This window comes from Eumetopias jubatus, unplaced genomic scaffold (assembly GCF_037043125.1).
Source record: "Eumetopias jubatus isolate StellerSeaLion01/CBP00866 unplaced genomic scaffold, mEumJub1_p1.0 scaffold_6, whole genome shotgun sequence".
NCBI classification, from domain to species: Eukaryota; Metazoa; Chordata; class Mammalia; order Carnivora; family Otariidae; genus Eumetopias; species Eumetopias jubatus.
The window spans coordinates 76,255,832-76,265,866 of NW_028274812.1; the positions used below are offsets into that span (position 1 = coordinate 76,255,832).

General features: G+C 44.7%; 1 protein-coding gene across 2 annotated transcripts; it reads left to right on the forward strand.

The window, feature by feature from the left end:
- Positions 1–2,260: 2,260 nt before the first annotated feature.
- TENT5A (terminal nucleotidyltransferase 5A) lies at positions 2,261–9,132 on the forward strand. 2 transcript variants are annotated; one of them, XM_028108059.2, is made up of 3 exons: positions 2,261–2,488; positions 2,726–3,275; positions 4,375–9,132. In XM_028108059.2, exons 2-3 carry the CDS (start codon positions 2,763–2,765, stop codon positions 5,149–5,151), a joined length of 1,290 nt encoding a protein of 429 aa, XP_027963860.1. In that variant the 5' UTR covers positions 2,261–2,488; positions 2,726–2,762; the 3' UTR covers positions 5,152–9,132. The 2 variants fall into 2 exon arrangements, with proteins under 2 accessions (XP_027963860.1, XP_027963859.1); XM_028108058.2 differs by having other exon boundaries at positions 2,472–2,543.
- Positions 9,133–10,035: the final 903 nt, after the last annotated feature.

Consider the following 10,035-nt stretch of genomic DNA (forward strand, 5'->3'; position numbering starts at 1 on the left):
ATGACTGAGCCACTCAGGCGCCCCTGGCCCCATCTCTTATTAGCCATGAAACTTGGGCAAGTCTCTTTACCTTTCAGTTTCTGTTTCCAAATTCCTCTGACATTAGAATACCTTCTTTTTAAATTGAAAATTAAATGAAGTTTTAGGTGTAAAGCCCTGAGGAGAGCCCAGAGGTGCTCAACAAGGTCCTGGAACCCCCACAAACCTTATCCAAATGCACTACCACCAATCTCATTCCTTATCATGGCAGTTTATACATCTATAATTCTAATTCTAATTCTCTCTTCCCTTTGTTGATAATGCCTGTCTCCTTCTTACTCGATCAACTATGGAAGTAAAACCCACTTTTTAAGATTCAATCGAAATGACATCTCTCTTCCGGGCTTCTCTCCCAGTTCCCCTGATCCGTTAGCCCCACCATTCGTGTCAGAGCGTACTTCTCTCATAATAACGGTAAGGCTGAACCATAATTATGTACTTGCCTGTTATGCCCACGTAGATGGTGTGAAATGTAGTCTTATATCCTCAGCACTTGGCTTATATTCTTAGATCCTCAGCACTTAGCTTGGTGCCCGGCACGTAATAGATGGTCAAACCATAAATATACACGTATGTAATTTTTCTGAATGCCTGGACAGAATGGTAGATTCAGGATGGATAGGGAGGAATACACGTGCTTTTCGGGGCTGGGGGCTGGGGGCTGGGCCTGTGAGAATTGCCTGGTCGTCCTAGCGTCACCCCCACCCCCACCCGTGCTAGGCCGGGCACTGAAGGATAATGGCTTCCGTCTAAGGTCCAGTCAGTTTCTCCGCTTTGGGACACGGTTCCGCAGGGCACCGGCAGGGGGCGGCGTTGCTACGCAGCTGGATGCGCCGCGGGTAACCGTCCTCTCCCCGCCCCCTACTTGCGCGCCCACTCCCTCCCCTACCTCCACCCCCCGGCTCCCCGGAAGGCGCGCAGCTTTGGTAACTAAGATGGGGCGGACTGTTCTTCCTCCCAGGCTGCGCGGCTCGGCTTTTGCAAGGCCCTGGGAGAGAGTCTTCAGCTTCTCCGGCGGGCGTGCTCCCCTTTGCCCCACCTCAGGGGAGTTACTCTGAGATAGTCTGGAGAGAGCAATGTGCGGCCGGAATAGATGGCCGGAAGAAAGTGGGAAGCTTTGTAGCAAACACGGTGGTGCGAGCAGGAGCGTGTGTAGGGGTAACCCTTACACTCCTTTCGCACTGCCGAAGTGACTGAAGCTAGGTGAAGAAATTCTAATATTTTAGACTCGTCCTTTCACGTTTCGTGAAAAACTAGATAATTTCACACTGACATCTGTATTCACTTGAGAAAGGCAAACCTTTGCGTGGGACGAACGCGCTTCGCTTCCTCTGTCCCAGAGAGAACGCGCCGCGGTGCGTCGGGGCCCGCGCAGCGGCTCTTAGCGCGACACGGGCCGCACGCTCCTCGCGCTGCACTCCAGGACCGCGTCGCTCTCGGCCATTGGCCGCCGGTTTGCCCAGCCGCCCGACCCGCCCGGGCGTCCGCCCGGTGACGCTCCCTGGCCGACACCGCGCTCCCGGCCCCCCGGAGCGGCTCGTGCGCACGAGTTGGACGCACGCTCGCGGCCCCGCCCCCGCGTCTCTTCGGGCTCGCCCGGAGCTCCCCGGCATTTCCCGAGGTTTCGAGAATCGAAACACAGCAAGCTCTTCCCCTCACTCGCGGAAACTTAGATGCATGGACAAGTGGACTCTGTGGTTCACACCAAAACTGGTTTTGTTGCTTAAGAAAACGGTCTAGCTTTATACGGATACGTTGTTTAAACGGGAGGTCTTGAGGAACCCCTTGAGTCCATCGTTGAGCTATATAACTAAGCGCTGAATCGGAGAGAATTTTGTTTGGCGACTTTCTGCAGTTGCGCGATTTCAGCCGTGATTCAGTTTTTAGGGCCACTTATGACTCTTGAGGCATTTTAAGTGTCTTTTTGTTGGGGAAAAAGAAAAAAGGCTTGGGCGCGGAAGACCGTCTCTAAATCAAATATATGTACAAACACACGCACATATATTAAGTCCACACAAACAGCCACCAGCCTCGCGCTCCACGGAACGCGCAGCGCAGCCGCCTGGGCCCGCGGGGAGGGCGGGGGCGGCGCCCTATGCAGATGAAGAGGGTGTGGCGAGTGCGCTGCGCCTGGGCCCCGGAAGCGCGGAAAGGCCCAGTATAAAAAAAGTACTGAAGACATTTCCCCCGCACAACTGCTAAAGCTCCAGAGACTGTAGCGTGTGCGGTGTCGGCGGCGGCAGCTGGAGCCGCCACCTCCGGGACCACCGCAGCTGAGGCGACAGCGGCGCGGGCGGGGGCGAGGGGCGGGAGTGGCCAGAGCAGGCGGCTGGGTCTGGGAAGGACCAAGTCGCTCGCCGCGGCCGAAAGCGCACTCGCGGCTCCTAGAAGTGTTGCCGCCTCGCGGTTCCTCGCTCGCTGCGCTCCTCGAAGGGGCGGCCGCCTCCAGGTGACACAGACGGGACTCCCGCTTGCGCTTTCCAGATGCATCAGAGATACTTTTGGTGCGGGGATTCTCTGCGGGGCGCGGGGCGCGGCTGGGGACAGCGGGGTCCTGGGGAGGGAGAGTCTCTGAGGAGCCCTCGAGCCTGCGGACGAACCGGGGAGGGGGCGCGCTCTTATCTCTACGGGCCCCTGTCCGCCGCCGCGCGTCCTCACCGCGCTCCTTACCCCTTTTGGCTTTTAGGACTGACCAGGGCCAGGTGGCGTTCGGAGGGCACTTCATGGCGGAAGGCGAAGGGTATTTTGCCATGGCCGAGGACGAGCTGGCCGGCGGCGCTTACATCCCCCTGGGCGGCGACTTCGGCGGCGGCGGCGGCGGCGACTTCGGCGAGCACTGCTTGGACTATTGCGAAAGCCCCACGGCTCACTGCAATGTGCTGAACTGGGAGCAAGTGCAGCGGCTGGACGGTATCCTGAGCGAGACCATACCGATCCACGGGCGCGGCAACTTCCCTACACTCGAGCTGCAGCCGAGCCTGATCGTGAAGGTGGTGCGGAGGCGCTTGGCCGAGAAGCGTATTGGCGTCCGCGACGTGCGCCTCAACGGCTCCGCCGCCAGCCACGTTCTGCACCAGGACAGCGGCCTGGGTTACAAGGACCTGGACCTCATCTTCTGCGCCGACCTGCGCGGGGAAGAGGAGTTTCAGACTGTGAAGGACGTCGTGCTGGACTGCCTGTTGGACTTCTTACCCGAAGGGGTGAACAAAGAGAAGATCACACCACTCACGCTCAAGGTAAAGCCACCCGAAATGGGCTTGGGTCCGCGCCCGGGCGAGGCTGGGGTGTGGCGGGCCGAGGGGCGTCCGTTTGAGGCCACAGACCTGCGGCTTTGACGGTTTTGGGCGTGCTTCTATATTTGGTTTTTGATTTTTTTTAACGAGTAGGCTAAGGTGCGTGGACGGTGTTGAGTGTTTTAAGTTCGCTCGTTTCTTCAGCGCCACTACTCTTCTGCTTCCTCCTGTGTTCTCCTTTCTCTTCCTTATTATTATTTTTTAACTCTTTGGCTTTCCTTGCTTGAGTCTTGTCCAGAGTAAATTCTGATTAAGTGGAAGAATGAAATGATGTAAGTCATTTTTTGAGTCATTTTATGGTGTAGTTTTTGGGGGAAGAGCAGCCTGAAGCAGGCTCCAGTCGATGGGCTTATTATTGTATTGGAAAATGTGATTAGGTTTCTCAGCTGCATGCAGCTGACTCCGTGTGTGAAGGATATGTGTGGTGCTTCTCCTGGTCGGCTCACGTGTGAAGGATATTGTGGGTACCCCCCCCACACACATACACTTGGCTCAAAGCGTGTTTTATACAGTTAAAATTGTATGAGGAATCAGCCTCCCAGAATGTCCTAATTTAGTTCATACTTGATTGTAATTGCAGAGTACCCCTGGAGGGACAAGATTCTAATCTCATCAGTTGCCGCAGGGGAAGTGGAACTGGGTGACTAGGGACAAGGGTGAGAGGCAGACCAACTTAACACTGTATGCACTTTTGTCTTTTGACTATTGTGTGGATATCGTGTGAATATTCTACCTATAAGACCATTTTCAAAAAATAACATTTCAAAAGTCAGACATGACAACAGAACCTCCTAGTACTGCGATCTGTCTGCCAAAAGCCTCAAACTATTACTTCTAGTCTCTTTCCCAGACGGTAAAACCATTCGTTAAATGCGTTTTTTTTCCTGTTTTCAGAGGACTGTGTAAGACTGTAGGTAGTGTTTTGCCAAAACTTGACAAAACAAAAGGGAAGGAGCAAAATAATTCTCAACTGTGAAGATGTTTTTATTTATTTATTATTTCTTCTAGGTTTGCTCATCTTGTTTTATCTTTTAAATTGTAGGAAGCTTATGTGCAGAAAATGGTTAAAGTGTGCAATGACTCTGACCGATGGAGTCTTATATCCTTGTCAAACAACAGTGGCAAAAATGTGGAACTGAAATTTGTGGATTCCCTCCGGAGGCAGTTTGAATTTAGTGTAGATTCTTTTCAAATCAAATTAGACTCTCTTCTCCTCTTTTATGAATGTTCAGAGAACCCAATGACTGAAACATTTCACCCCACAATAATTGGTGAGAGCGTCTATGGTGATTTCCACGAAGCCTTTGATCACCTTTGTAACAAGATCATTGCCACCAGGAACCCAGAGGAAATCAGAGGGGGCGGCCTGCTTAAGTACTGCAACCTATTAGTGAGGGGCTTTAGGCCCGCCTCTGATGAGATCAAGACCCTTCAGAGGTATATGTGTTCCAGGTTTTTCATCGACTTCTCAGACATTGGAGAGCAGCAGAGAAAACTGGAGTCCTATTTGCAGAACCACTTCGTGGGATTGGAAGACCGCAAGTATGACTATCTCATGACCCTTCATGGAGTGGTGAATGAGAGTACAGTGTGCCTGATGGGACATGAAAGAAGACAGACTTTAAACCTTATCACAATGCTGGCTATCCGGGTGCTAGCTGACCAAAATGTCATCCCTAATGTGGCTAATGTCACTTGCTATTACCAGCCGGCCCCCTATGTAGCAGATGCCAACTTCAGCAATTACTACATTGCACAGGTCCAGCCAGTATTCACATGCCAGCAACAGACATACTCCACTTGGCTACCCTGCAATTAAGAATCATTTAAAAATGTCCTGTGGGGAAGCCATTTCAGACAGGATAGGGTAAATAAATAAATAAGTAAATAAGGCTGAGTGACCCAGCCCTGATTAAAGATTAAGTTTTGTGCAATGATGATCTGCTCCTAGTTTTAAGCTTGGCAAAGCTTGTGGATCTTTTCATCGGTTTGGGAGCATGATCTCGAAACAACCCTCCTTACCCACCAACCCTCTCACCTGTTCCTCCTACCCAGTTGGATTCTATCCTGAAACAAAAGAGACCTGTTATTAAAAGCAACCAGGTTCTCCTAAAATAACAAGGGAAAAAAAATGCTTGATGACAATATGGGTTTGCAGTACTTGCTCCCGTAGCTTTGCCATAGGAAAAAAAAAATGGAGAGTTTCTTATAAAATGGAATTTACAAAAAGGAAAATACAGAGGAAAAAAGATCTTACCCCAACCTAATTATCATTTCAGAAGTTCAGATAGTAACAATAATGGAAGAAAAGGGACTCCAATGTTGGGATTACTATCTGAGACTTGTAGCAAGTGCTTTCTGTGGAACTATCCTATTAACGCTAACAGAAACAGCTTGCTCCAAATGAACAGTAGTAGGTTGGTGCAGTTCTCATATAACAAACAGCAGAACTTAATGATGACACAATCCATTATTTCCAGCTGTGTGCATAGCTTGCATTTTTAAAATATGAAAATGCAAGCAAAAACAGCTGTAGCAAAGAAAGTATGCTCAAGGACCAAAGATTTAACAGATAAAAATACCCAAGTAGAAGAGATATAGTAGAATATATAAAGAGTTAACTATATTTGTTACACACCAATAAACATCAAAGTGCCTGTTGCCTTCTGAAAATATGAAATGGAAAAATTTTATGGTTTAATGATTATTTTATTTTATCAGGGACTCAAGAAGAAAATAAAACAATATATAAGCTTGTGAATGGTGGAGGAAATGCCCTATTTTTTCTTGGCAAATACTTGTATAAAGTTAACATTGTTGGTGTGTTATTATCATAGGTACATGTGTATGTGTGTACATGATGTGTATATATATATATATACACATATCAAATATGTCTGAGATATGTGTATATATATATATACACAATACATTGACTATGGTCTAGAATAATGTAGCAAATAGAAAATGTTTAAATACTGTGTGCTTTTATGTTTTCAACAGGATGACATGAGACGTGGGCATATTGCAGTGATGAGTTAAAACCCACATCTAAAAAATTAAAGCAAATGAAGGAGGAAAACAATTAATATATTTGATAGGAAGAGCAGAGATTATACATTTTTAGTGACTTTTTTTTCCTTTTTTTTTTTTTGTGAGCCATAGAATTCTACAAATGGGAGAATATTTGTTTGGCAGAGCACTCTTTTTGTACTGAACTGCCATTTTGAAAGGAACCCTTTTATTTTGTGTAATACTTGCATGCCTCCATGGTGTATAATCCAGTGGATCATGGATCAGTGATAGTCCATTTAAATCCCTGACTGCTAATAAAATTTCTGGTGATTTGAACACTACTTATTAATATTTAAATAAATTTTTTAATGAATGCATTCTGCATTCCAGGACCACTAGAATTTAGTAAATGTGAAATGACCCTTTTTAAAGAGTATTTGCACAATTGCTTAAAATTTATATGAGATATATATTATATATAAAATTTTATAAATTCATGCTAATATGAAACACATTAGATCTGGTTGTCACACTGCATTTAAATATTTAGTACTGTACTTTAAATTCAGTCACTTTGCATTGAGTCAGATCCAACTTTATTTCTCTTTCCCAAGAGACCAGTTAAACCTTTGTGAAATGAACTGGCATTACCATTTAGTTCCGTGACAGCTAAGCCTAAAACCATTCCTTCTCCCAACTCTTAATTCCTTTGGACACTGGTCTCTGAAAATGCATTTGTTAAAAACAAAACTAACACATGCAAAACTTCCCTTTGTATTGTGAAATAACCACATAATTCCTACCAACTCTAGTGGATGATTGCTTACTATGATGATTCCTCTGAAGAACCTAACCAGATTTTTGTCATCAAGAGTTCAAGAGGGATTGGGGAAGAAAATTGCATCATCCTTTTGGCAGTGTCATTTGTTTGCTATCTAGGCATCACTCAGATGCTCAATTGTAGGTTAATCCATCTGAAACTACCTTTTGCACATCTTTCTTTGAAGCCTTAACAGGAACTTGATGGGTTTGCTGTAACAGCTTCCCTGTGAATTCTGTCTGAGCTGTAACAGCTACTGCACTGCCACTCACTGTTTCCTAGGGAACTCTTCTCCCATGTTGGCTCATTCTCCCTCACTCCAGCCCTGGGATTGAAAATTAATTGTGAATTCCCAGGAAATATTCCATTTGTAGGTTAAGCCTGATACTTAACTGTCAGACGCCAGAACTCCGCCTGCTTACCTGTTGGGAGTTTTCTAAAAGAAAACTAAGGAAATACTTGGGAACATAGGAGCAGATGGTTGATCTACCTTCTTCCTTCTCATCCTAACTCTTGACAAGTGAGTCGTCCACTATATTAAAAAGAATCTGGAGATCTCTGGCTCTGGCATAGCAACAATCTGCTGTTAATTTATGACACGGATTTTTGTTTGGAGAGGCCTTATTTGAAAATATACTTCTCATTTATTTTCTGAAATATTTATGTTCTTGCTTATTCCAGGGTTGGTAACATAGTTGGAAGTGCCAACACCTGACATTCAGATAGAACAGGCTATGCTCAAGACAACCTTCAGCAGTACTTTAAAACTTATATAATTTATTTCTCTTTTGTATGTACTATAGTCTTGTGCATATGTAGTTGAACAAACAGTGGAGTATATGTCTCTCTTTGTGGTTGTGTAACCTAAAAGTTTGAATGTCTGATGAGAGAGAGCCATGTGTATCGGTCAGAGAAAAGAAGAGCTCTCAACTCCTGATTAGTGCCTGTGATTTGCTTGCTTTTGTGTGTATCTGGCCTTGTGTGCTGTTAACTTTAAAACAGGAAGAAGTTTTATCTTTTGGAGGCTCTTCTCACCTGTCCAGTTTGGCATGTCAGAGAACATTTGACCTGTGACCATGCCCTTTTAAAAAGTTGATATGCAGTAAATCTGGTTGCCTCAAGAAGTCCTACATTGAGATGGACTTTTCCCTTCTTGAAGTGCGGTCAAGTAGCTGCTCACTTTGGTGTGGGTGGACTATTTTAATGTGGCTCCAAATGATGCAAGGATGGAAGAATATCTGTAAGCCAAGCCATGGAAGAAACACACACACAAAAAAGTGAACATGCTGTTTTTGTCACCCCTTTCTGTTAGCTTATCGTTGGTTGCTTTACTGTGCATAAAGTTGTTTTCAGTGCAATGCTTGTCAAATAAATATTGTGAACTATTTTGTAAATGAAATGTATTATGTTGAAAGCTGTCAGTTCAAAAATAAGCTTTCTTTGTTGTTTGAAGACAAAGCATATTAGATGAAACCAAAAAGTAAAAAAAAAAAAATCGTATATAGCACCTATTTGAATATAATCTTTCTTTAAGATTTCTTATAGCATAGCCTTTTCAGTGCCAAGAAAGAATCTCTGTAATATTTTGTTGTAATAATGGCTTGCTAACAAAATACATGGTAAAAGTACAAAGTTGGAAGATGTCAAGGTAACTTGGCAAAACTTGCTGCAAAGCCTTGCAGAATGGAGGAGGCTCTGCCCGCTGGCTGTCTCTCTCTCCAACCTCTCTACAACCATTGCCTGCTCTGAGATGTCCTACTGCAGCAAGCTGCACCTTGGGTCACTCTTTTGGAATATTTTGACTTTAGACTATGTCACAGGCAGAAAAGGAGTTGATGGAGAATGTACTCTTAAAAACTGACATGTTTGAATCAGTGCTAGAGGGAACAGATTGTGAATTTTGTTTACAGCATCCAATATTTGGATTTTTTTTTCTTGTAAATAAAAAGAAGTTATTTTTTTCTATTGATTTGTGTCTTTTATCTTTGGTGTCTGTTCTGGCTAAAGACTGTGTCCTCTGAGTCCCAGCTCGAGTCCACAAGAAAAGACAAGGCAATATTTGGAAAAAGTTTTGCAAATTTTTTATTACAGTACAATACATTGAAATATTCAGCTTTCAGCCAGTCTATCTCTCACTAGCTCAATTAGCTCCAAAAGAGTCTAGCTAATGGGTGCCAAACTTTTTTATCTGGATATGAACTTAGCAGTGTTAACCAACCTGGGAGTCAGACCTATTTTCTACCATCACTAGAGACTCATGGCTCTGGATTACAGAGCTTCAGTAACCTTAAGTGGGCCTTGGTTTTCATGAGTAGCCCAAGTGGTGTGATTCAATCATCAGTGGTTGTTTATAGTCTGAGGCTTTATAATATTATCCAGAAGTGTTTACATTCTGTATTGGGAGAAGGGGAATAAGAACTGGAAGCTGGTAATTGGAAGAGGAAGTGGAAGGAAGAGCAATCATAGGATCCAGTGGGTTATACTTTGTGTGTGTGCAAGTGTTGGGTGCAAAGAAACCACCCTTTTGACTAACATTCAACATAATCTCACCTATTCGGATCACCAGGGGCATACATTTATTTATTAATTAAATTTTTTTTCTTCATGTAATTTTGGAGACTTTCTCTACTAGTAGCATGAGAATTTGGTAAGCCTAGGCTATTACAGGACATATTTGTGGTTTTTAAAACCATTTAAAGTCCTGATGTTGGATAGAATGCATGCTTGACACTGCATCTATGAAAGAGCCACTCCTGGTATTAAAATGCAGCTTCCCTCACATATACATCATAAAAAATACAAGGCAGTTATTTGGTTTGATAATGGTATTTGTGTGTCATTTTCTTCCTTTGTTTCAACCTCTTCATC

Coding starts and splice junctions, on each gene's coding strand:
- TENT5A (XM_028108058.2), top strand. CDS start 2,524: ATGCATCAGAGATACTTTTG. Junction 2,544..2,725: donor ATGCATCAGAGATACTTTTG/GTGCGGGGATTC, acceptor TTTGGCTTTTAG/GACTGACCAGGGCCAGGTGG. Junction 3,276..4,374: donor TCACACCACTCACGCTCAAG/GTAAAGCCACCC, acceptor TTTAAATTGTAG/GAAGCTTATGTGCAGAAAAT.